General features: G+C 41.7%; 1 protein-coding gene across 19 annotated transcripts in view; it reads right to left on the minus strand.

Moving 5' to 3' along the window:
* The window catches only part of TTLL5 (tubulin tyrosine ligase like 5), a 294,113-nt gene that overhangs the window by 43,764 nt on the left and 223,403 nt on the right, over positions 1-26,946 (minus strand). For 11 of the 19 annotated variants that reach the window (XR_004184855.1, XM_031667952.1, XM_031667951.1 and 8 more), the window contains 2 exons: positions 11,526-11,608; positions 7,017-7,139 (listed from right to left, as the gene is read on the minus strand). The exons of 2 other annotated variants lie outside the window; for them this stretch is intronic. Coding sequence is in view for 14 of the 17 variants with exons in the window: in XM_031667952.1 (XP_031523812.1) it covers positions 7,018-7,139; positions 11,526-11,608 (205 nt within the window). In the remaining 3 variants the exon portion in view is untranslated. Of the gene's footprint in view, positions 1-7,016; positions 7,140-11,521; positions 11,609-26,946 lie in introns of those variants that run through there. 6 more of the 19 variants (XR_004184857.1, XM_031667954.1, XM_031667956.1 and 3 more) reach the window with 3 other exon arrangements.

Here is a 26,946-nt window from a genome sequence, read left to right on the forward strand (position 1 = left end):
CATCTATTCAAGCAGAATTTCCTTTTTATTTTTGGTTATTTATTTTGTCACCCTATTATTTTTTGTTGTTGTTTTCTTAATTGGGACTTCTTAAGCCTCTACTACAGGCTGGGCACTATGCTAGGCCCTAGAGTTTCAGAGTCCACTTGGACCTGATCCTTGCATTCCGGGAAATTCCAAGCTTAGTAGAGGGAACAGTTAAGTAACCATAAAGATCCTAGAATGTTGTAAAAGCCATGACAGAGGTAATCACAGAGTTTTAAAGAGCAGAGTCAAAAGCATCTAAATCAGATTAACATAGGGCAGGGCTAGACAGGAGAAAAGGGGTTGAGGACAAATAGGAATTAGTCATACTGGGGAGGGAGGGGGCAAAAGGGGGGAGATGGTGCCTAGGCAGAGGAAACTGTGTATGGGAATCGAGGAGCAGACAATCAACATGCCACATGATAGAGAGAGAATACTGCTTAGCTGCCAAAGCTTTCAGAAGATGTTACCTCTGCCACCTGCTTTCCCAAGCATATATTAATAGATGCATCTTCAAACAGTAAGATAAAAGACCAGGTATCTGGATCCTTGCCTAACAGCACAACTAGTTCTTATCAAGCAATCAATTGAGAGAAGTTATATTTAGGATTGCCTAAGACACATGCAATTCACCCCATCCTCTAAATAACCATTATCTTACCCTTGGATTATGAAGACCACAAAGAGACTTGGACTATATTATTTTTGTCTCCTCACAAAACTGTCTTCATTGGCATGTACCATACTATTTTATCTTTGTATAGTTCACCATGCCAAGGAGTAGGCATGTGAAACACAGCGCTCTGTTGGCTTGTTGACCGAGAAGCTACTATTGACTATTTTTTAATAGTTCATTAGCAGTTGACTACTACTTTATTAGGTGTCTTCTATATAAAGTATGTAAAATACTTCCTTTAGAATCAATACTAGGAAAAATCTTGACTTTCCCTGGAGCATTTCTTCCTTTTTCATTGTGAGAACTATATACTCCAATTCATCATGTTTCCCTGTTTGCCCTGCCTATTAGGAGACTTAGAACCAAATTTCACCTCAATGACAATAAGTTTATTTAGCCTGATATTTGAAAAATTGGAATTATCTTGTTTTTTGGCCCTGACTTTCTCTTTATATCTTGTTATTTTACTGCATGTCGTTTTATATTTTAAGACACTATATTGGACATGAAATGACTATGCTGTACCTGCCTAACTACAATCCCATCTGAAAAAATGGTCACACATGCATACACTGGCAGCTTTGTATCACACAATCATACTACCCTAGTACCAGGCTGACATCTGTCTGGAAGGCAGCTGCCACCCACTTTATTTAGGTCAGTTAAAGCCTGGGAGAGAGAGCTCTGCCCCCGCCAGGGGCACTTTGCTGGAGGAATGAATGGGAAGTATTCTGATTCTGTCTTCTGAAAACTGAATGTGAAAAAAAAAGAGAGAGAGAGAAACAATCCCACAGAGAGAGGTCACATCATGAGTAGGGCGGAGCTGTCAGCCTAGACAACAATGGAAGCTGGCTGCGGAGGAGCCAGAAAATGACTGGGTCATGGGGATGGGCTAACCGGAGCTGCCCTTCAGCCAGTAGAGCTGCTGATTCTCTCAGCAAGGCTTCAGGTTTTCATGAGCTCTGGCTCTTGAGGCTGATTCCTCCCTGTGCTCATGCACAAAAACTTCCCTTCCAGAGGGATACTGAGGGTCTCTCTCCTCTGGATCATCAGAGGGCTCTTGTGGACACTCAAATCCTCTGCAGAAAGAGAAGTATAAGTATACATGCACACATGCACAATGATGATTAATTTTGGAGAATACTAAAAAGGACCAATAAATATAAAATGGAAGGCCTGTGAGTGGTCATTTTTCTGAGTTGTGATTTTGAAAATTCCATATTCCAATATCTGATTAAAAACTATCAATAATTCATTGCCTAATATAATTTGAAGCTCATGCATAAGTTAAAAAACTCTCTTGTCATATTCCAAAATATCTTCACTTGGGCTTGTTACAAGTCTTAATTTCCCTGGGAAACAAATTACAAATAAATAAAAGGGGAAGGAAAATACCTCACTCTCACTTTTCAGTCCATTAGATATTAAAAAAGAGAGTGATTCTTCTAACACCAAACAACTAAATAATACTAGTATAGCAGCTTCTAAGCAGCTGACGTTTTCTTCACCTCATCATCTTAAAATCAGGTTGGTTTTCTATCTTCTTCCCCGTTTTATAATGGGGATAGAGGCTATGTTTTATTATAGCTAAGGCAAGTCCACACATTCAAGCTACTCCTCTCTGGTATCAAATAACTGCATAACCAGGCTGGGCGCGGTGGTTCACACCTGTAATCCTAGCACTTTGGGAGGCTGAGGTGGGCAAATCACTTGAGGTCAGGAGTTCGAGACCAGCATGGCCAACATGGTGAAACACAGTCTCTACTAAAAATACAAAAAAATGAGCCGTGCATGGTGGCGCATGCCGGTAATCCCAGCCACTTGGGAGGTGAAGGCTCGAGAGTCGCTTGAACCTGGGAGGTGGAAGTTGCAGTGAGCTGAGATCACGCCACTGCACTCCAGTCTGGCTGGGTGACAGAGCGAGACTCTGACTCAAAAAAAAAAAAAAAACAAAAAAAAAACCAGAAACAAAAACCATCACCCACGCCCCAACAACAACAAAAAGCCCTGCATAACCTGGATTCAAGTTTTAAGAGAAGGGAGCCCCTTGACACCTATGGTGCAAACTGGAAATACCTGCATGTTCAAAAGACGAGAACAAAGGAGTAGAAGAGACCACTGTTTTAGTTTTAGTGTTTTAGTGATGCTCTTCATTTTGAGGACTTGAGAGAATCTGAGTCTTTTCTTTATAATCACAATTTGAAAGAATAAAGGATAAAAAATCAATACAAATCATGCCAACAGGGCAATACACTTCAAGTCATCATTCTCCAAGCCCTGCCATTATCCACCTACACTTTTTGGGACCTGGTTCAAACTCCACAGATCAGGTAAGCAGAGGTGTAAATATTTCCGTGTGGAAAGCTTGCTTTTTCCAAAGACAGGTGTGGCTTAGCATGTCATTTTCTTTCTTTAGAACTTTCAGGAGGAATTATGCCCTGAGGATATGAGGACAGTAAAGCAAAGGTATGTGGCTATAAGGTGTGGGTTCACAGTGAACAGATAGATAACCTGGAGTGAGACGTATAAACACAGAAAGAAAGGCAGCCTTATGCTGGTTACTTGCCCAGTTCAGGACTGCAAGAATAGACTAGATCTTCCGCCCAAAGTGCATGGATATTACACAGGACCACACAACTCTGCAGCAAGATGCAGGGGTAGGCACAACTCTAACAATCCAGGCTGCCAGGCATTTTTTTCCAGGAGGTGTGTGTGCTTCTGTAATGTAAGTGTAATTTGAGAAAGGGGCCACTGTACTTTCCGTGTCTCTTTATAACAAAGTAGTAATTGTTAACAACTGAAGAATCATCCCTCCTCTCTTGGGATTTTGCCAGTTCAGCAAGAGAAAAATATCAATTTTCAGATGTTATCTTCTTTCGTAGCCTATTTCTTAATCCATTTCAGAAATGGAATTCTCTGGTTTTCTTTAAGGCCAATGAACCCCTTTTGGATGGATTCTTAGAAGGACCCCTATTCTTTCCTCCAAACTAAAAGCCAGGCTGCTGCCTTCTTCCTCACTTCCAACCACGTTGTTCAGCTATACTTGAGTTTTGTTTCTGAATGTAGAAACAGTTACTAAATGAAATGCAAGAGGCCTCAGGACAGGAAAGCATGCACTTCAGTGGCTGACAGCCAGGTGATTTTGCCATGTAGAGGGATTCACATCCTTCTTGTGTGGCTACAGCCAGGTCAATGCCAGCAAAACACATACTGTTAAAACATGACTTGTGTAATACAGGCTACGGATGAAGTGCTATGCCCAGTTGCTTAGAACTGGGTGATGTAAACCTAATTCATGTTTCTTCCTGGTTCCTGGTATTACAAGTTAAAGGTATTTGTCCTCTTGATGTTTGTTCTAAGAATGTACATGCTGGACATGGTATGGTGAAGCTGGTGTGGCCACAGTAGGAAAACAGAAACAAGGCTCGGAAGGAAGGTATTGTTTATTCTGACGGCTCCCAGGGAGGGGTCACTGCACACTAATCAGGGTCACAGTGAACTCATCAGAGTCAGTCTGGAGGCAGAAGACAGCAGAGGGGGGAAAAGCCTAGGTCAGAACCTTTGCTGGGGCTTCCACCAGGAAAGGCAAGGCAGGGCAATTAAACAGCTTTGGATTGGCTGGATTGGCTAGTTTGGATAATTCCAGGGGCTTCGGGGTACAGGGATGGTATCCAGTTGCTTGGTACCTGGCCCTGAGATGATTGAGGGCAGGGGAAATTTTGGGTTGGTGTGTGAAAGTTTGATAAGGAGGTTGAGAGTAGGTACTTGGGACTGGCTGGTTTGCGTATAAAAGGTATGCTCATGGACAAGTTGTTATTACATTTAGGAATTAACTAGCCCTGTGAAAGGCACTCTTTCCCCTGGGTCTGCAAGGATCCCAAATGCCAGGGCACTAAGAATACAGAAAATGGCCAGGTGTGGTGGTTCACGCCTGTAATACCAGTACCTTGGGAGGCTACGGCAGGTGGATTGCTTGAGCCCAGGGGTTCGAGACCAGCCTGGGCAATATGGCAAAACCCCATCTCTACTAAAAATATGAAAAATTAGCTGGGCATCATGGCACATGCCTGAAGTCTCAGCTAGTCAGGAGGCTGAGGTGGGAGAATTGCTTGATCCCAAGAGGCGGAGGTTGCAGTGAGCCGTGACCACACCACTGCACTCCAACTCGTGCAACAGAGCAAGACCCTGTCTCAAACAAACAAACAAACAAAAAAATACAGAAAATAAGAAAATATAGTTAATATAATTAGCCCTCTGATGAACAAATACATAATCTAAGAAAACAAAGAACAATGTAGATATGTAAATATGACACTTGCCCTGGGTAGCATACAGGGGTCATACACAGGCTTTGTTCCTAATATCCTTCGGCATAGCTCCCTCTACTCTATTAAGGACAACTGATGCTTTTCTCAGTTTTATAAAACATGTAATGCAAACACAACTCAAATTCTCTAACCTGACTGCCTTTCCAAACCCACATATGAAGAGGTTCTAGGACTGCCATGGCTGGTGATGACATTCGTTTGTGATTATGGTTGAAGGGACCTCTGCTGTCTACCCTGCATTTGCAATAAAAAGAAAGCATGCTTCAAGTGATGGGCTGAGACCTGTGGGGTTCTGCTTCCTCACTTTGTAAATGACCTAATTCTTCTGCTCAAGAGATGCAGCCCACTGCCATCGGCCACATGCCAGGCTGGTGGGCCTGCCTCTGCAGCTTCCCAGCAGTGACGGTGCACCATAGGAGCTGGGCTTCTGAGACCCTCTGACCCACTCTGTCCTCTTTATCCATATACACATGCTGTCTCATCGCCTCAGTTAATCACAAAGCATAGCATCAGCCATCCCTAGCTTATACACAGCTCAGGCTCAGCAGGGCTGTATCTGCAACAGAGAGCAAAATGTTGAGAAACGGGCTCTTTCCCAAGGCTTCTTTTGCTGATCGTCCCATTTTGCCATGTAATGTTCAGGGTGGATTGTAAAGGATACTAATGAACGAGGTTCAAGGAAAGTGATATTATAACTGTGGCAGGTCCAAGTATCACAGTCCTAGAAGCGGATGGACATGAGTACTTCTTGGCAGGCCATCAGTTTAGCTTGGAGCTTGATGTCACATTCGTTCTTCTGGCTGCCAGTCTCCTGAGGGAAATACTGACCTTCTTGCTTTAGTCTTCTATATTTTATTAGTTGTTCATCATTGCACAGGCTGCTTAGTATCAGAATTAAAGGGCCACTGGCTAAGAATTACCAATAGAACTCTGGTTGTTTTCAGTGTCTCCGGTACATTTTGGTAGATGACCAAGCCATGGATTTGGTGTTCCCTTCTCTCTTCTCATTCTTTTCTGGAAAGAGTTTAGATGGGCTAGGGAAAGATATTTGCAGCTTGCTGATCCAATGTAAATGAATCCTGTGGTGGGTAAATAATTTTCCTCTCTCTTTTGCACTCCTGGGGTATTTTGATGAATAATGCTTCTCAAATAAGTTAATAAATATTCCCCCAGAGGTAAGAAGAGTATTAGCCTCGTGGCAGGTGAGCCATTAATGCTTTAGTGTGCAGGGCAGAACAAAGAGGAAAGGAATTACCAAAGCCTTGAAGTTTCGCAGAATTTTCTGGAAAATTTTGAAGGCCATGGCTGGGAACAAAATACTGATGGCAGTGCTGGTGAAGTGTGGAAACAGCTTCACAAAATTAAGTTAGACCTGCCTTCAATGTGTGAGCTTTTTTTAGTTGGATGGAGGATGAGGTTTATAGTTTGTTTTGCTGCTAATTATAGCATATGTTTATTTAAGTAACTCAGCAAAAACACAATTCATCAACCTCACCAAAATTTGAAAAAAAATGTGTTCCCTCCCTCCCTCCCATAATCTGAAAGTCCAGTTTATAAATTCTAGTCTAAAAGCCTTCTTTAATAATAAATATCCATTCTCTTTTGCAACTACTGCAACTTGACCTTCAAATATCATGTTTTCCCATACATTATGTTATACTTTGTGATAACTCAATTATGGTTTTAGTTTCTTTATTTGAACTGTCTCAAAATCCTCGTATTTTAAAACAAAAGCCTCCAGTAATAGTTTCTGAGAAAGTTCTTACTGCCACAGCGCCACCTACTGGTAGACCATTATAGGAGCAAACTGTTCGGAGCTCAACTTTGACCCAGTTTTGGAGCGTCCTCCTAAGCTTTGGTTTATAAAGCCCCAACTTCACTGTCATTTTGAGAAGCTAGACCTTCTTTTGGTAGCTACTAAGTCTCTTGCTGTAGTATAAAGTCAGCAAGTGAAAATGATAAAAATATGCTCTTATTCTTACTGTTACCTTAAATTGGCCCTGACTTCACCGACTTTGATTTTCTCTGTCCTATAACTGTAGCAAGGGCTCCAGATTGTGTGGGCAAGGGTTTGGATCTGGCGAAAATAACTTGGGGAGCGTCCAAAGATCCTGAAAAATGGAAAAAAGAATCCCTATTTAACACTACGTTTGATTTTGGCCCAAAGGACACAAGGTAAAACCTAAAACTAGGTTAAGGGGATCACTGTCCCCCCAGATACTGCCACCCGACTTCCTGCCAAATTCCAATTCACAGTCTCTCTTTTGCTTTCGAACAGCGTAAACGTGGGTGATCAACCCAAATTCTTACCCCTCTGGCTCTGGAGAGAAAATCTCGAGAGCAATCAGGGGGATAGGACACTCCTTATTTTCAGTTTTATGCGATTATACTCCAGATCCACCCAGGAGCTCCAAAAACTATACAACACATGGTGAAAATAGTAAGAATCTGATCATGAAAATAGGTCATTCTGTTGAGAGCTGCCAGGCAAGTAATTTCACTTGAAAGTTAAAGTGACATCTATATCCTTAGGGTTTTAGCTCCACGGCGTTTACTACATAATAATGTTCCTTTCTCTTGTTTGTCTCAGGGATCCAATGAAGTGGGCAGTCAGAATCACACTGATGTGCTCTTGCTCCATCCCCATCCAAAAAGCACAAAGCTATAGTGCATTTTACTAGGGCCAGAAACAGAGAACATTTAATAAGGACACTGCTCACTGCTTGCAAATGAAATCCATCATTGATTTTCTAAAGGTGGTAAGGTCCCTTCCACCAACTGCAGACTAGTAAGAGCTTAAAAATAAAAGGAGGGAGAGGTTGGGCTCCAGAACAGGAAAGGCTTAGGCAGAAGCTAAGGGGCAGGGATGAGGGCAGCTGCTGTGGCTTCAGACTCCTACGGTAATGGTAGTTTACATTATCAAATCAGCACGAGAGAAATGTCAGTTATCTAATCTGTTGCTCTCTGCTATTTTAGTTTACCATCACCACTTCAGAACTCAAGAAGAACACCACAGTTATAAAGAAGGAAGGCCAATGACTCTGGCTTTGGGCCAAGAGCTCTCACTCCAGCTTCCTTCTCAAGTTTCCATATTTGCTGACTCTAAACCTTCCCTTCCATAGCAAACTACGAATATAAAGCCTGAGGTTGGAAAGCCAAGGAAAAGCCACATTCATGGAGTACTCCAGGCACTCTGCTAGGAGCTTTCAATTCACTATCTCATTTAATGTTCATAATACCAAGAATGCCATTAAGCCACCATCAACAGGAAAGGACTCTGAGTTGTTTTTCAGCAGTGCCCCGGGATGAACCACTATCTCATTCAGACTGCTAAAGAAACACTCACACAGCCGAAAGCCTGGCTGACAAGACTTACGGGAAGAGTTAAAGAATGAGAAAACAGACTTCTGCTATAGTCATGGACTCAATATCATGTTTAATGGATTGAATTAACTGGACCAGATGGGCTAAATGCCTTTCAAAGATGGTTCAGGGATTCCTACATAGGCACACACTTACCAGGTCTCAGGCAGAGGTGTAAACTTTTAGACTTATTATGAGAGTTATTCTTCTTTCTTGTGGGTTTACAGAAAAATGCTGCTACTAGCAACCTAATCTCCTTTTTGTAGGATATCCTTCTGAACCCCTAGAACGGCTTGAAATCTACTTGTAATATAGAAAACAAATGATTTGCAGTTCAAATGTTGGTGTGCCTGGCAGTTACTTACTAGTTGTACAAATAACTGTAACAGATTCAGTTACTAATGCTGTGAAAGTAAAATGTTCATTGGGAAGTATGGAAAATGCCTGAAGCTTACTATATCATGCACCTCAGTGTTTCTTTAACTAAGGATCAGGAACACTAGAAAAATCAGAGTAGAAACAAACCCAAAAAGTTCAGAGGCCCAGAGTCTCTCGGTGACAAAAGCAGTAAGTAATAAACTACCTAAACAATGTAAGAAGAATGATCTGCTTGTTACCATAAGGTAGAATCAGCAGGGAAAAGTCACTATGAGAAGCCAGCAAGAAATACAACTTCTTTTCCTTGCTCTGTGGTTTCATACTGACACCAAGTTCAGTATGAGTGCCACAAAATCTTCTAAATAACTTTACCAAGAGTCAGTAAACACTAATTCACGGTCAAGATGCTGCAAGTATGATCCACCTGACCACCCAAGTTTCCAACTGGCTCAGCTGGAGTGCATGCAAAGTTCAATTCAACACTTAATTTATCAATTAGACACACAAATGAAGTATAGTCAGGGATCTCCTTGGGTTTGTGAATCTTTCCAGCTGAAGCAAACATGAAGAGCCAAAGGGAGAGAAGTTCTAACAGGTTATCTCACAGAAATCCTTCACACTTGGCCATGATTCCCTTGTGCCATTACTTTGCAGTCCGTAACAATCCTAGGTGAAAGTTTACTTTCTTAAAAATATAGTAACTATCATGTTCTAGTAATTCTTTCTTTTCTTTTTTCATTTGGAGTGAGGTGAGTAGATACCCATCAAGTATTTCTTGAATTCAGGCTCTAAAATTTTCAGTGGAGAACAAATCCTTATACTCCTATCATACTTCCAGGGATCAGTGTGGCTGGGGACTGGGGCAGGAGCAGGGAGTGGAAAGAGAGAAGGTTGTGAGGTAGTAGTGGCCTGGGTGTAGTTACAGTAGTTATAGCACCTTCCCTATATACTTCTTCATTTAATCCTCACTATAAGCCTATGAGATACATATAATTATCCCCAGGATGTAGTCAAGTAACTGGCTGCTTTTTTTTTTTAAATTAGAGGTAGGGTCTTGCCCTGTCACCCAGGCTGGAGTACAGTGGCAGGATCACAACTCACTGCAGCCTTGAATTCCTGGGCTCAAGTGATCCTCCCAGCTCAGCCTCTTGAGTAGCTAGGACTACAGGCATGTGCCACCACACCTGGCTAATTAAAAAACTTTTTTTTTTTTGTAGAGATAGGGTCTCACTTTGTTGCCCAGGCTGGTCTCAAGAGATCCTCCTGCCTTGCCCTTCCCAAGCATTGGGATTATAGGCATGAGCCACTGCACCTGGCCTGAGCTTCCCAGAGATCTTATAATCATTTTAACGTGTATGATGTCAATCCCTGACCCCTAACCACCCAGCCCCCTCCTGCTTAAAATTCCTCGATGGCTCCTTATTGCTGTCAGGGCAATGACCAAGTTCCCTGCATGGCTCATAAACATAAACTGGCCCTACTACCTTGCAACCTTTTCTCTTTCTACTCCCTGCTCATGCCCCAGTCCCCAGCCACACTGATCCGTGGAAGCCTGTGGAACACAGCCCATTTTCAGTCCCCCCGGGTCTTTGCTTGCACTGTTCCCTCTTCCTAGAACTCCTTCTGCCCATGCCTTCCCTCTCCTGGCTGACTCGTCCACATTCCAGTGTCAGCTTCGATGTTTTTCCTCTAGGAAGCTGTCCCCAGTCCCTAAAGATCTGGGCTCGACTGCTCAGGTTCAAATACTGCCCCACTGCTTACTAGTTGTGAGACTTTAGACAAGTTTTATAATCTGCCTGTGCCTTTATTTCTTCAGCCGTCAATGGGGAATATAGTTTCTACATTATGTGCCTGTTCAGTGAACAAGTGAGTTATTACACATAAAGCATTCAGAACTGTGTCTGACACATAGCAAATCCTCAGTCAATGTTGTCTGTTGTTACTCTGTGTGTCTCAGGCATGCAATAATACCCACTTTGCAGCACATTCCCTGCTGACTTTTCTATCTCCTTGAGTCTTTAAGTTTCCTGAGAGCAGATTGCCTTGTTCACCCTGCGTGCATCTCAGTGCCCAGCACGTTATTTTCTCTAGAGTAGATACTCAATAATAAATACTTGTTCAATTGAATTGAAGGGTTTTTCTTTCCATTTTCTGACTTATCAGTGCATTTTTATTAATTATTATTCATAGAAAACTATCTCTGGACCAAACACCGCCTAAGTTATCTGTATGCACCTACACTGAGAGGCTTCAGGCTGTCAGTAACAACCTGTCCACAGACCATGGCATTGGCACAACACGTAGATCAAACAAAGAGCAGAGCTCCAGTTCTGCATCCACGCACGACTTTCAACAAGCCCTCCTTTCTGAGCCTGTTCCTCATGTGGAGGGGATAAGATCAAACTCACAGGGCTGTGTGAGAATTAAGTGAGAGATAAAACATGTGGAAATACAACAAAAGCAGTGAAATACCAGTCAATATGGGGCATTTTTATTAAATGCTGCAAATCTGATAGCATTTTACAAGACTGTGAGGTTTCATTTACCCCAAGCTAGTTCCAGAAAATGCCTATTTTAGGCTGCCAAGATTATTTTAAAGAAGCATGTAACAAAAATGCCCATTTGCCAATGTTTTAAGAGGCTGGATGTTTCATTCTTTGAACTGGGGCTCTCTTTGGAGGCAGAAGAGAGAATGTGCCAAGCCCAACACCTTCCCTGTCACCTATCCAGCTGCAGAAGAGCTGGTGCCCACTAACCTGTGGAGCTGGTGATGGGCACAAAGGCTGCAGGGTTAAGGCTGCTTTGGAGTCCATTCAGCTGCGCATCTGCGGAGGACCCTCTGAAACACAAAGGAGCTTGGTCAGACCTGCAGGCGGAAAGATGAGGTTAGGCGCAGGCCCTCTGATGGCTTCGCTTCTTGTTCTTGGTGCTTCTCCTGTGGCTCATTCCCTCGCTTCCTTCAAGGCTTTGTTCAAATGTCACCTTATCAGAGAAAACTATGAGCAACCTCCACACTTCTAAAATAGTATATATTTTGAGATTTATTGTTAATTTCTTCCTACTGAAATGTAGCGTCAGGAAAGCATGGGCTTTCATCATTGCTGTGTCTCCAGTGCCTAGAATAGTGCCTGACACATAACTGGTACTCAATAAATAGTTGTTTATTGAATGAATACATCATGTTTCTGGCATTGACTTACATAAATCATATGAAAACACATTTTTTAAAAAGCGCAAGTCTCATGTGGAACAGTGGTTTTCAACTGGGGAAGTGGGGAGGGAGAGATGATGCGTCCCCTGAGCCAACCGGGGACATCCGGCAATATCAAAACATCTCTAGTTATCACAACGGTGGGGTGCTACTGACAGCTAGTGGGCAGAGGCCAGGAATACTGCTACGCACCCCACAGCACACAGGAAAATGCCCCAAAGAATTATCTACTCCATGGTGTCAATAATCCCGAGATTGAGAAATGTACATAGCATCTCCCCTCGTGCCAACTTTGACAAGAGATACGACAGAGTATATTTGATTCTTTGGGCAGAGGTTCCCGAGCCACATGTCTCAGAAATCCCAGAACTGGTCTGATTGCCTACAGCCCAAGTCAAGCCTCCCTGTTATAGGCTCTTACAGTTCTAATTCTTTCTTTGCATTTTTCAAAATTATACTTATGAAACTGTGTAACTGGTTGCTTAGTATCCATCATCCTTGCTAGAATGTAAGCTCCATAATGAGAGACTGTATTGGTCTTATTCACTGCTGCTGCATTTTGCACACATCAAATATTTATAAATTCTGTTGAAATATTTGTAATATTTTTGTTGTATATTTATAATATAGTATTTTTGTTGGGTCCACCTGCCTTGATTTCAGTTGATGAGTAAAAGTTGTACCTGGGAGATCAAAGCTTTCACATGCTCAATTCTTTGTTTTTGTTGAGCAATATCCAATCCAACCTTTAGTATCTCTCTCCTGAAACTATTTTTCCAGTCATTCATTCACACAAGAAATATTTATTAAGCATTTCCTGTGTTCTGTACTAGTGAGGAGAGACATGAAAGCAAATACATAAAACAAAAACTGTGTGCTAAGTGCTAAAGAGAAAAAGCACACAGTGTTATGAGAACGAGGCAGGGGAACCTGGTTGAGATGATGAGGACAGTGATCAAGGATGGTCTTTCTGAGGAAATAAGATTTCAGCGGAGTCATGAAGTTAGGAGAGGTAGGCATTAGCCAGGAGGAGGCAGAGGAAAGAGCGGTTCACGAGGAAATAGCATATATAATGGCTCTGAGGCAGAAAGGGGCTTGGAATGTCCTAGGAACCTTTGAAGACCAGCTAAGGGAATAGGATAGGGGTAGGGATAGGATAGGGGTGGGGATAGGATAGGGGTGGGGATAGGATAGAGGTGGGGATAGTCAGGCAGTGTTTGCTGAACGTCTTTGACAGGAATGACCTGGGGTCACTTGTTAATCACAGCTTTCCAGGTGGGCCTGGGGACAGCGCCCCAGGTGCCCAGGTGATTCATATCATCACTGGCTAGTAGGTAAAGAGGAAAGTGGTATAAGGTGCACCTGGAGAGTCAGGTGGAGTCTGAGGTACCCACATAGTCCCTACATCCCTGAAAGAGGCATGCCACTTGAGAAGATTCTAGCCCAGCATTGGTGCAAGGATCACACTGTCTCATAGCCCCTCCCCTCTGGCAAGCAATTTGGGGCCTACCCTCTCCTTTCCACTTTCATTTTGAGGACAAGGGAGCCACAGAGGCAGGAGAGAAAGGAGCAGAAGGCTTCTCTCTTTTCCCATCAGCCTTGGCCTTGGAGAGCCACATCTGAAATCCTCATGCATTTTATTTCAGCCCCTTATGGGACCCGAAAACTCTCCCAAAGCATCTGTAGCTGATGTCTGCTCTTTCATGTCCAAGTGAAAAAGTTCTGGAGGGCCTAAGATAAGCTCTTTCCTTTACAGAAGTTAAAAACCATTAGAGCCACTGTGCTTGCTTTAGGAGCAGCTGAGTGGAGCAAAGCCCTGGGCTGGTCTCAATTTCACAAAGTATTAGTGGTTAAAAAAAAAAGAGGGGGGAAGAAGCTGGCAAAATCTTTGGGTCAGTAGAAGAAACTGGTAGTGAGTAATAGAAAACTGCCTGAGGGATTAGAAGAGTCCCTGGGGGGTTAGACTCAAGGAATTCTGGGTCCCTAAAACTCTTGAAACTTTTCCCTCTCCTCTCTGGAACCCCCAACCCACCCTTCACCTTCTTAGGCTTTATCCTGTTCCCTTCCCAAGATCCTCTAACCCTATGGCCCCTGGTTCCCAGTTTCACTCACTCTTCCATCCTCCTCCCTCCCATAAACTCCCATCAAAGGCCTTGGAGGCCACCACAGATTCAGAATTTGAACATTTCTAATGATTCTACTGTTTCTAGCATAGAGTCCCTATTCTCCCTGTGATGTAGAAATGTGTCCACAGCAATCCAAGGGGAAACTCTTGAGTGAATTTTTCCATGGAAACACTGGTGCACAAAATGGTTTAGGTCTGTTATTACTACTTTAGGCACATTATGGGTAAATATGCTTTTGTTGTGATAACATCATTTCCTTGGGAAAATATATTCCAACTTCTGGACAACCTTCCTCTAAATGAGAACTTTTGAAACACAGCTTGTCTAGAGCCTGTATGTCAATTTGCACTTGCCCCTGCAATGATTCTTTGCTGCTTTCCTGGGAATACATGTTTTAGGAAATATTTACATCGGGAGTTACGTCGGGACTAACACCTGGATAACAGGACCTACCTTATAGGATTTTGAAGATTAAGTAAGATGGTGAATATAAAGCACATCTAAGCAGTGACTGGTGTTATATCATGGACTAAATATACATTGACTATTAGTAGCAGTATTGTCATTTTTACTTAGGAACATTGCTTAACACTCTCTGCATTCACTGTAAGTCTATCTACATACAGAAATATCAAAATGAATGACTCACTGACTGCGACATCAGTCTGGAATATTAGTGCTAAACTACAGAAGAATGGCCATAGGCATTCTGAACCTGGAAGTTAACAGCAATTTGCTATTAAAGTTACAAGGTAATTAACTGGCAACCTATAAGACAAAAATCTCATAGTAAAAATTATTCTTAAGATCCCTTAGGAAGAGATGTCACATTTGAGATTGACAGGTTATCTCTTAATAAATCTAATATGTACTTTTCTGCCAGTGTCAGAATGATTTGCTCAACTGTGCACCAAATGAAGTAGGTTTGTATTTAGAAAAGTAGGCTTGTACTATGGGATCATGTTGTATAAACTATGTATTTTTATTTTTTTGAGACAGGGTCTTACTCTGTCACCCAGGCCGGAGTGCAGTGGCACAATCACAGCTCACTGCAGCCTCAACTTCCTGGGCTCAGGTGATCCTCCTACCTCAGCCTTCCAAGTAGCTGGGACTACAGGTTTAGTAGTCCCACCATGTCTGGCTAATTTTTGTGTTTTTTGTGGAGACAGAGTTTTGTCATGTCACCCAGGCTGGTCTCAAAGTCCTGGGTTCACATGGTTTGCCTGCCTTGGCCTCCCAAAGTGCAGGGACTATAGATATAAGCGACTGCACCTGGCCTAAAATATGTATCTTTAAGCATGAGAGTGACAGTGCAGTAGAAAGGCCCATGGGAATTGCTATGAGAAAGGCCCATGGGAACAGCAACCGACTGGAGTGACATTTCTCCCATCTTTTCCTAAGTGTAAAATCAACTGGAATCACCTACTTTATTGAAATTATAATCAATTTCTCTCTGAATAGCTGAATGTATACAGTTAATTATGTGTTTGATACAGCTTCATTATCTGATGTTCTCTGGTCATAGTACACCAGAATATAAAGAAGTGGCTAAAGATGAAGTTAGAAAAACTGGAGTTATAGCAGTATCAAGAGTTTGACAATAAGAAATACTGAAAAGATGGAACAAAAAGGTGCCATTAACTTTACATTACACAAAAGTTAGAGTTCAAACATGAGGAGAGTGATAGATGTGAACATCTAGTCCTTAATTGCTCTTCCTGGAAATGGTGCAACTGTCTGGGAGATGGGAAGCTGCTTGATGTAGTTAAAGGTTGAGAGTAAGAGACTTACTACAATCTCAGCTGTGGTAATGGTCTTATTTAGGTTCCTCTCTGAGGATAAACTGTCAATGATTATTAAAAACTGCTTAAATCAGATGTGGTGGCTCACGCCTGTAATCCTAGCACTTTGGGAGGCTGAGGCAGGTGGACCTGAGGTCAGGAGTTTTGAGACCAGCCTGGCCAACATGGTGAAACCCCATCTCTATTAAAAATATGAAACTAGCCAGGCGTGGTGGCTCACGCCTGTAAAACCAGTTACTTGGGAGGCTGAGGTAGGAGAATTGCCTGAACCCAGGAGGCAGAGGTTGCAGTGAGCCAAGATTGCGCCATTGCACTCCAGCCTGGGTGACAAGAGTGAAACTCCCGTCTCAAAATAAAAAAAAATAAAGAAAAAAACAAAACAAAACAAAACAAAACAAAACAAAAAACAGCTTCAGAGTAGGCTGATTAATTTAGCCACTGAAAAACTATAAGAAACGTGACCACATATAGTAGCAAAAAAGAATTTGAAGAACTCAATGAATAGTCGCATGCTCCTCTCTATGAAGGCAAAATCTCTTTCCTTGGGACATGTTCACAGCTGGCAGCTACAGAGTTTCCTTAAATATTACATGTACAGTTCCTAACCCTGAATTTGACTCATTTGCTTCACATCTACCTACTCATCTTGCCTCTGCCATTTGTTTGAGGTCTGAGAAAGCATCTCACATGAGCATTATTCCTACTCTGAGGGAACAGCTCTCCCGAGCCTTTCAAAGAAGTTGTTCAATGATGCATTAAAAACAAATAATATCCTTATAAGATGAAATGCCTGTATTTCATCTTCTAGGGATATTACTCCCTGTATTAATTATTTTGAAAAATTTCTTCTAGTACAAGTCTCTAAGGAATATAAGTCAATCAAATGGCTGGCTAGGAATTCCACTGGCATCAAGACCACACCATATAGCCAGCCTATAAAACTATATAACATATACACACACACACACACACATATATATATATACAAAACGCAGTCCAGGAGGGTTATAATGAGCAGTATCCCCACTATCCTTTTTGCTGGTAAGGTTTCTGACATGCTTTTTCATGGATCTTCATTTCTTTATTTGCGGTTTCCTCTGTTCTTCTTTTGCCCATTATTTTGATCAGTGGAAACTTTTCTGAAAGTGATATGCTTTCTTTAAGGTCTGTTTTGTTCATTACTTCACAAGGTTGACTGTGGTTTGCTGCTATATTATTTCTGTTTGGGTTCTTTTCAAGGCTTTCCACATCCCCAACACAGGGGTACTAGTTTTCTATTTCAATGGTTTAGTATAAGTTTATCTTGGACTCATGCCACCACATCAGAGATGACCTTTCTGTAGAAGAAAGGACTCACAAAAGGAAAATGCTCAAGACTTTACAGGAAGAGCAGAGCTACAAATGCTGACCTTACCAGGGCTGTGGCAAAACAGACATGGCTGCATCTGTGAAGGTCCTGAAAACACCCCCAAACCTGATCGTTTTTATAAAATACAGTGATAACCAATCTCTTTCAATTCCCAAGGAAAAAGAAACAAAACAAAATAAAAAATACATACCCTGACTTTTCCTACCAAACATTTACTCATAGATTAAGTATCCTGCAACTTTCGACATATCCACACACACACTCACACACACACACAGACAGGTATATGCTGCCTCTTCCTTTTATCTCTCAGTGTAGGGATTATGATTCTGAAATTGAAGTTAATGCTAATCCTTAGAAAATAACAATTAGAACATTATTAATTAGGGTGAGGTTCCAAAACCAAATCATGAAACATTTAGTGAAGTCAACTTTCGTGCAGTAAAGGCACATAGGACTCCATTTTATAAATATACTGCATATTATCTATTCCCCTGTGTTTCTGGTTATAGCCCTTTTGATTCCTGAGTAGGCCCTTTTATCTTTTTATTCATTAGTCTTTCCAGAGGCCATCCTATCACTTGTCAATTTCATTCGCTCCTTCAACACATATTTAATGACCCCCTACATGAGCCAGATACAGTTTGAGGCACTGTTCTCTCATGTTCTGCCATGTGCCCGACTGTTCTAGGAGACTTCTGTGTATTTTTTTCCTTTCTATATTTTATTTTATTTATTTATTTTTGAGACGGAGTCTTGCTCTGTCACCCAGGCTGGAGTGCAGTGGCACCATCTCAGCTCACTGCAAGCTCCGCCTTCCGGGTTCATGCCATTCTCCTGCCTCAGCCTCCGAGTAGCTGGGACTACAGGTGCCTGCCACCATGCCCGGCTAATTTTTTGTATTTTTAATAGAGACAGGGTTTCACCGTGTTAGCCAGGATGGTCTCGATCTCCTGACCTCGTGATCTGCCCACCTTGGCCTCCCAAAGTGCTGGGATTACAGGCGTGAGCCACCGCGCCCAGCCCCTTTCTGTATTTTAATTAGTTTATTCTGTTCTCCTTTCATAGCTTTTCAAATTAAACAATTAACTCACTTATTTTTAATCCTTCTTGTCTTTTAAATAAATGCATTATATTTTTGAGTGCAGTTTTGGTTATTCCACAAATTTGATGTGCAGTACTTTTATAGCCATACAGTTTAAAATATTTTATAATTTTCATTATGATTATCTCTTTAATGCATGAGTAATAGGTACTCTATTTTTTTAAAATTTCCAACACATGGTTTTTTTTAAAAAACCTCTTTTTATTATTTCTAACTTAAGTACTTTGTGGTTGAAGAGTGTGAACTGTTTGATATTGATATTTTGAAGTGCATGGAGCCTTCATTTGTGACATAGTATGTGCCGAATTTTTAGAAACATTCCAGATATACTTGAATACCATTGAGTGCAGGAGTCTATGCATAACTGCAACTGCTTTTCAGGCTGTGAGCTACGATTCATAATTGGGCTGTAAAATGAATTTCGGGGCTCACTATCAGCATTAAAAAACAGAAGACAGTATTTTGCGAAATTTTAATTTCACATATACACATACATATAGATAGGTATTTTTACTGGGTTGCATATAAAATGTTTTTTCTTTTTTTAGATCATTTCGCCTATGACACAGCCCTCAGGAAGTCCTGAGAACATGTGCCCCTAAAATGTATTTTTTATTTTAAGTGCTGGTTCAAAAAGATGAAAAGCCTCTTATTAAAGCAAAATGTTAATTCTGTATATCAAATATTCAAGTCCTCAGTAATTTTTGAGTTATTTGTGACTGACAGAAGTAAATTCAAATAAATTACCCATTAATATTAATGATTTGCTAGTTTCTCCTTATAATTTTGTCAGCTTTTGATTTCTATAAGTTTATGATGTTAAGTGCATACAAGTGCTTTTCTTTATTCCTCTTAGTGATTTTTGCTTATATTTTATCTGATATTAACATTGCTATACCAGTTTTCCTTCTGATTAGTATTTCATAATTGATCTTTTCCAACCTTTTATTTTCTACCTTTTGTTCAGATTTTACTTTATGGATGTCTCTTTTATGTAGCGAATAACTCAACTTTTTAAAAAGATGCAATTTGATCATCTCTTTTTTAATGGAAGAGTTTAATCTGTCAACATTTATTTTGATTATGTGCATATTTGGACTCATTTCTATTATCTCAGTTTTTGTTTTCTATTTATCATCCTATTCCTTTGCTTCTTTTTTTTGAGACAGAGTCTCACTCTGTTGCCCAGGCTGGAGTGCAGTGACGCATAAACTTGGCTCACTGCAACCTCAGCCTCCTGGGTTCAAGAGATTCTCCTGCCTCAGCCTCCTGAGTAGCTGGGATTACAGGCATGTGACACAACGCCTGGCTAATTTTTGTATTTTTTTTAGTAGAGACGGGGATTCACCATGTTGGCCAGGCTGGTTTCGAACCCCTAACTTCAAGTGATCCACCTGCCTCAGCCTCCCAAAGTGCTAGGATTACAGGCGTAAGCCACCACACCCAGCCTCCTTTGCTTCTAATTTTCCTACCTCCCACTAAATTAATAAAGTATCTACATTTCCCTTTCCCTGCTCTGTTGGTTTGAAAACTACAGGCTACATCTTAATTATTTAGCTATTTTTTCCTAAGTGTAAAGTCATTCAGTATTTCTGTCCTGACCTCAAAGTTGACACAGACCCTTATCAACTAAACACTCTAGGTCCCTGTATCTTGTCTTTGTTATCTCTAAATGGTTTTTGTCTTCTTAAAGACCAATAATTATTTTTATAGTCATTACCATTTATCGACATTTTACAGACAGATTTGTTGTACTTTATTGTTTCTTGTTGCCTAATACTTCTGGATTCACTTCTATCTCTATACAGTCTTTACTGTTTCCTAGTTTGAATTTCAGGTATACTCTTAGACTTCGAATGCCTCAAATCATTTTTATTTTGCCTTCACTCTTTTTTTTTTAGATGGAGTCTTGCTCTGTCACCCAGGCTGGAGTGCAGTGGCGTGATCTCGGCTTACTGCAAACTCTGCCTCCCAGGTTCAAGCAATTATCCTGCCTCAGCCTCCTGAGTGGCTGGGACTACAGGTGCTCTGCCACCCTGCCCAGCTAATTTTTGTAGTTTTAGTAGAGACGGGGTTTCAACCTGTTAGCCAGGATGGTCTCAATCTCCTGACCTTGTGATCTGCCCATTTTGACCTCCCAATGTGCTGGGATTACAGGCGTGAGCCACTGTGCCCAGCTGCCTTCACTCTTGAATGCCAGTTTAGCTATGTATGAAATTCTAGACTGAAAGTTTATTACCAACACTTTGAAGTAATTGGCTATTGTTTTCTAGCACCTATTGCTGAGGAGAAGAATGCTGGTACTCTGTGTTCCTTTGTCATTTACGCAGATTTTCTCTCTGGTAATATTTAGACTTCTCTTTACGCTTAATGTTCTGGTTTCTTGCTACTCTGATGTGTCTAGAGGTACATTTATTTTGGTACATGAATGGATTTTTTAGCCGAGGACTCATGTCTTCTTCAATTCTGGAAAATTCTGTTATTTTTTAAAAGCATTGCTTGTCCAATTATCCCTTAGGTCTTTTTTGTGATACTCCTATCAGAGTCACATGTCATGTTCCACAAGATACTCCTATTAGACACATAATCTAACATGTCTGACTTTTTTTTTTTTTTTTTTTTTGAGACGGAGTCTTGCTCTGTCGCCCAGGCTGGAGTGCAGTGGCGCGATCTCGGCTCACTGCAAGCTCCGCCTCCCGGGTTCCTGCCATTCTCCTGCCTCAGCCTCCCAAGTAGCTGGGACTACAGGCACCTGCCACCGCGCCTGGCTAATTTTTTGTATTTTTAGTAGAGACGGGGTTTCACCATGGTCTCGATCTCCTGACCTTGTGATCCGCCCGCCTCGGCCTCCCAAAGTGCTGGGATTACAGGCGTGAGCCACCGCGCCCGGCCGTCTGACTATTTTAAAGTATTAATTTATCTGTAAAGAATTCATGTTCCAGTTGTTGATTTTCCTTGCAATTTTTCTTAACATGAGATTTTTTCATGTGTTTTGGAATTTTGGTTTGCAGGCTTATTTTGAATGGGAATCATTCCCTGCCCTTGCCTCTGTGCTTGCTCATTCCTCCCTGTCTGAAGATTATATAGTTGCCTTCACCCAGACCCCTGGCACCAGCCCCAAACCAGGCATTATAGTGGCATTTTGGGGCCCTTGCCTCAGTGATATTTAGAAACCAAAGGCAGTTTTGAGACAGGAACAGTTGAAAGGGTATGTCATTGTCTTCCTGACTCTGTAGGCCCATAGTCTCATATAAAGATATAGCCTCAGTTAGTGGCTTCATGCCAGTTTTACTACTTTCCCATTAGGAGAGCACACTGCATCCTTTAGTGCAGGGTTTTCAACCTTGCCACTACGGACATGTTGGGCTGGATAATTCTTTGTAGTGGGAGACTGTTCTGTGCTTTGCGATGCTCAGCAGGATCCGTGGACTCTACCCACTAGATTCCAGTAGCACTCCCCCAGTTACGACAAGTATAAATGTCTCCAGACATTGCCAAATGTCTCTTGTGGGGGGGAACTGTCCCATGTTGAAAATCAATTATTTTCAAGTAATGAGCCTGGCTTTAGGTTCTCCTCTTGTAGGGCACTTTCAGGTCCCAATATGTCACAGGAGCTTGTCACTGCCTGCTTCAGAAAGCCTACAGCTTCAGCTTCATTCATTGATTCTCGTTTACTTTGGTACATTTTGGGGACAAGGAGATATGTGCCTTGTTTTGAAGCACAGCTAAGTCCCGTAGGTTTTCTTCTTTAAATGTTCATCCATCATAGCTATGTGTTTGCAGCAGAGGGGGGATGTGGATGTGAAACTGTGAACTTTGGGAGCCAACTGGACTGGAAGTCAGTAACTCCAAATCTAATTTTTTCTTTCGTTTGAAACTGAGCCTTTGCCTTCAATCGTCTTTAGAGTTATTAGTGTTCAGGAAATCAGAATATGTTTCAATTTCCACAGGCTCACCAGCAGAACCAAATCACACTTATAAATAACAACCTACCAACAACACAAATGTGATTTCTTTTAGTAGGGAACAGCAGCAGCTGCAGAATACAACTACACTGACCAGCAGACATTGGACGCCATATATGTCAGAGAAACACATTATCTCATTTAATCCTAAGAACAACTCCAAGACATCAGTAATATTTTATAGATAATGAAACAGAAGCTTAGAGTTATCTCTAGAAAAGTTAATTAAGCCAAGAAACCAGGATCCGAATCTCATTTCAAATTCCAGGCTGTTAACAACTGTACTCTACTGCCTCCCATACGCTACTCTACAATAATGAGATCATTGTTATTTAGTGATCCTTGATGCATACGATTTGACATAGAATACCACGTCACCACCACCACTGCCATCACTATCTCCTCCACCACTTCCATCTCCACCAATACCACTGCCATTTGCTGAGAACTTACGAATATAAGCTATCTCAGGCGCTGGGAATGAGCTTATCTCCTCTCAAAAACAAACCATGCAAGCAGAGATCTTATCTGTCTTGTCCACTGGTGTTATCACTGGTGTCTAGGGCAATGTTGAGCAAAATAGACATTCAATATATATGTGATGAAAGGGTGAAGACAAGGTATCTGTCTTTGAGGGAGCTACAGAAAGCAGAACATATGAAAAAAGGAAAAATAAAACAAGGAGGTAGATGGCAGAGTCAGCTGAGGAGGTGAGGAAGGGGCAGCTGGGAAGGATGCACCAAGGCAAGACACTAAAACCCAATCTTGAATGAAAGGCAGGACTTAGGTTCAAGAGGCCTAAGGGCACTCTGCAGAGATGACATGGGTATGCAGGAACAAAGAATGGGAAGCATATGTGGAGCAGTCTGTGCAAAGCGGTGATAGAGTATGAAGAAGGCAGGAGACAGGAGAGAGGTCATATTGCAGAAGGCTTGAATGTCAGAGTCAGGACTCTCAACTTTATCTTGTGGGCACCTGGAAGCCTTCAAAGATTTCAGAAAAATGGGCAGGGTGCAGTGGCTCACGTCTGTAATCCCAACACTTTGGGAGGCCGAGGTGGACAGATCATGAGGTCAGGAAATCTAGACCATCCTGGCCAACATGGTGAAACCCCGTCTCTACTAAAAATACAAAAAATTAGCTGGGCATGGTGGCGGGCGCCTGTAGCCCCAGCTACTCAGGAGGCTGAAGCAGGGGTATCGCTTGAACCTGGGAGGCAGAGGTTGCAGTGAGCCGAGACCGCGCCACTGCACTCCAGCCTGGGTGACAGGGCGAGACTCCGTCTCAAAAAAAAGAAAAAGATTTCAGAAACATGGTTTAAAGAACTACTTTGGAGATGATTTTTAAAAGTTGTTTCCTGGGCCTACTCATGTATTCCTTTAAGAAGAACCAATTTAGACAGTTTGAAAATTTCCACTTGTTCTATGTTCTAGTTAAGTCTTCTTTTTCTTCAAGAAGAACCAATTTATACTTGATATTTTTCAAAATATTATCTTTCATCTACTTTTTAAAATTGTACATAGTGTGCACAGTGTTCTCATAATTTTTCAGTCTCTCCTATATCTACTTTTAAAGTCTTTCTCTTATTTTTACTTCTCTTATTTTTCTGGCAGAAGTATGTTTATTTTCTTCTTCTGGGTTCCCCTGACCCAAACTAAATAAGATTTTGAACTTAACGAATTTTATTGCTTGCTTTTCACTTTATATTACTTTTCTTCTTAATTTCCTTAAGTCTGTTTTCCTTAGCTTTGTTTTATGGTTCCTTTTCTAACTTCGTGTGATAAAAGCTTACTTCAATTATGACAAATATGTGGCCTATTCACCACTCTCAGCATCTTCCCTGCCTGTGGCAGATGCTACTAACCTATCAAAGCACTCTTTTTTGCTGAACTCAGGGAAGTCCTCACAGGTCTTTCCAAAACAACACCGGGCAATCAGCTGAAGCCAATTTATCTATGGAAGCCAATTTACCATTTGTATCTTGGTTAATTTCTTTTTCATCTTTCAGTATTTTAGTAATGAAAATGATGAAGATTATGAATTTACCTTTGAGTACATCTTTGACTCTCTCCCTCCCTCCTTCCCTTCCTTGACAGATTACCTTTGAGTATATCTTTGCCTGACTTCCTGCCTCCCTCCCTCGCTTCTTCCCTTCCTTCCTTTTTTTTTGAAGAGTCTTGCTCTCTTGCCCAGGCTGGAGTGCAGTGGCGCGATCTTGGCTCACTGCAATCTCCACATCCCAGGCTTCAGCGATTCTCGTGCCTCAGCCTCCCGAGTAGCTGGGACCACAGGTGCCATGCCACCACGCCTGGCTAATTTTTGTATATTTTGGTAGAGACGGGGTTCGCCATGTTGGCCTGGTTGGTCTAGAACTGAACTCCTCACCTCCAGTGATCCCCACCTGCCTCGGCCTTCCAAAGTGCTGGGATTACAGGCATGAGCCACTGCGCCCGGCCTTTATATTTAATATCTCATTTTACTGGAAAGTGGTCTGAGAATGAGGCATGTATGATTTCTACTTTTTGAGGATTTAATTGAAACATTCCAGTTTAGAAAACTATTCCACAAGATCTCTGTAGGGCACAAAGTTATATATCTATTGATTTACTCTTATTAACTAACACCTTTTTGTCCTTATGTTGAGTCTTATTTGCCTAAACTACTGACTATTATTTCTATTCTCTTTTTGTAATTTGTTATTTTAGGTTGAATCTGTCTTTTCTCTCATCATTTTCATCTTTGTATACTTCTTCCTCAAATTTTTGGCATTTGTCTCTTAGTTTGCAAATTCAGTTTTCTGCAGTGGCCAATTTCTATTTACTGTCTTCAGCCCAATTTTTCACTTAGGTAGTTCTCATCTCTGTGCAATCCTCCCTGACTGCAGGTCCCTTGCTCCTTCTATATGATAGCTTTGTCTAGTTCTCCACACAGATGCTCTCTACTCTTACATTTTGTTAAGAATACACATCAGGTATTTTCTAAAATGTTATTATTTCTTGCTTAAACTCATTCCAGAGGTAAGAAGCCTCTGAATCTTCTCCATGAAGACTTCTTTTTTTTTGGAGACAGAGTCTCTCTCTGTTGCCCAGGCTGGAGTGCAGTGGTGTGATCTTGGCTCACTGCAATCTCTGCCTCCCAGGTTCAAGTGATTCTCCAGCCTCAGCCTCCTGAGTAGCTGGGATTCAGACACGCGCCACCACACCCGGCTAATTTTTTGTATTTTTAGCAAAGATGGGGTTTTACCACGTTGGCCAGGCTGGTCTCGAACTCCTGACCTCATGATCTGCCTGCCTCAGCCTCCCAAAATGCTGGGATTACAGGCATGAGTCACCGTGCCCAACTGAAGCCTTCTTTTAAGCTATACTACTTATTCCCAGGCCCCAAGATTTTCCAGTATTTGCTCATCCTTAAAGAAAGTCTAAATCTGCCAAGGGCTTATATTTATGGAGAAACTGATGTGGATGGATTCTATCAGAGGTTAGCATAAATTCCTGCCAAAATCTTTTAAAAAGCGGTTTTCATACTCAGGTGAAGGAGGAGGGAAGTGAGGGGTGGGAAATATCCAGCAGTTATATTACCATTTCAACAACCATTTTAACATCCCAGGAGGCAGGCACGAGAAGTCAGATTTTAATTAAAATTATGCCAATGTGAATCAGCAAAGGAAGACCCATCATTCCATGGCTCTCATGTAGCTTTCCTCCCCACTAAGACACACACAATCATGCAGCTTTTGATTAGGTGTGGTTGTAGCACCCATGCCTCTGACTGATGTCACTGTCCACACCAAAAGCAACCCCTAGGACCTCCTAATGCACCACTGAGGTCCAAATGAGGAGGGTTAGTAGAAGACAGACAGTCTAAGTGGCAGAGCTCCTGACTGGCGCTCACGTCCTTTCTACCCTCAGGCCCTGCCCCTCAGAGCGAGGGGATATTATTGTCTGCGGTATTCCAGGTTTCCCTTTCATCTCCTAGACTGCACTCTCCCAGAAGACACTATACAAAAGCCCTCCATGTTGATCTTCAATCCAGTCTTCCTGTGCTGCATCTAACAGAAATTCCCCCAGCACCTCTAATATGAGTGGCATTAATTCTTCCTCCATTTAAGTGGTAAAACTGGTATGGAAAAAGAGAGGCGTGAGTGAGTTCCTAAGTGCATACATTGTATTTTCTTCAAAAGCAATATTTTAGGATAATTAATCTGCCATTTGCTGTACAGATAGACGTAGATAAATAGATTGGCAGGGACCTTTGAAATCTGTGATGTACGGGGAAGAGTCTGAGGTAAGCACAGCGGGTGAAATGAGTTCCAGTTTGAGCTCAGCCACTGACCACCTGGGTACCTTGTTGTACTCATATCCCCACAACTATGCCTAGATCCCTTTATCTTCTACCACAAACATTTTATAATTACCTACCTTGGAAATGCATAATGCAGAGAATCCTACATTAAGGATGAATATGTTACAGATTCAACTATGCTTCTTGAAACTGCACATAATAAAAGGCTGGCAGAACATGGTTAACCCACAATATGGTATCTTACATGCTCACCTCAAGAACTTTTGGACAATTATTAAGTCCTAATTACTTTGCCCT

The sequence above is a fragment of the Papio anubis genome, chromosome 7, assembly GCF_008728515.1.
Source record: "Papio anubis isolate 15944 chromosome 7, Panubis1.0, whole genome shotgun sequence".
Taxonomy (NCBI): Eukaryota; Metazoa; Chordata; class Mammalia; order Primates; family Cercopithecidae; genus Papio; species Papio anubis.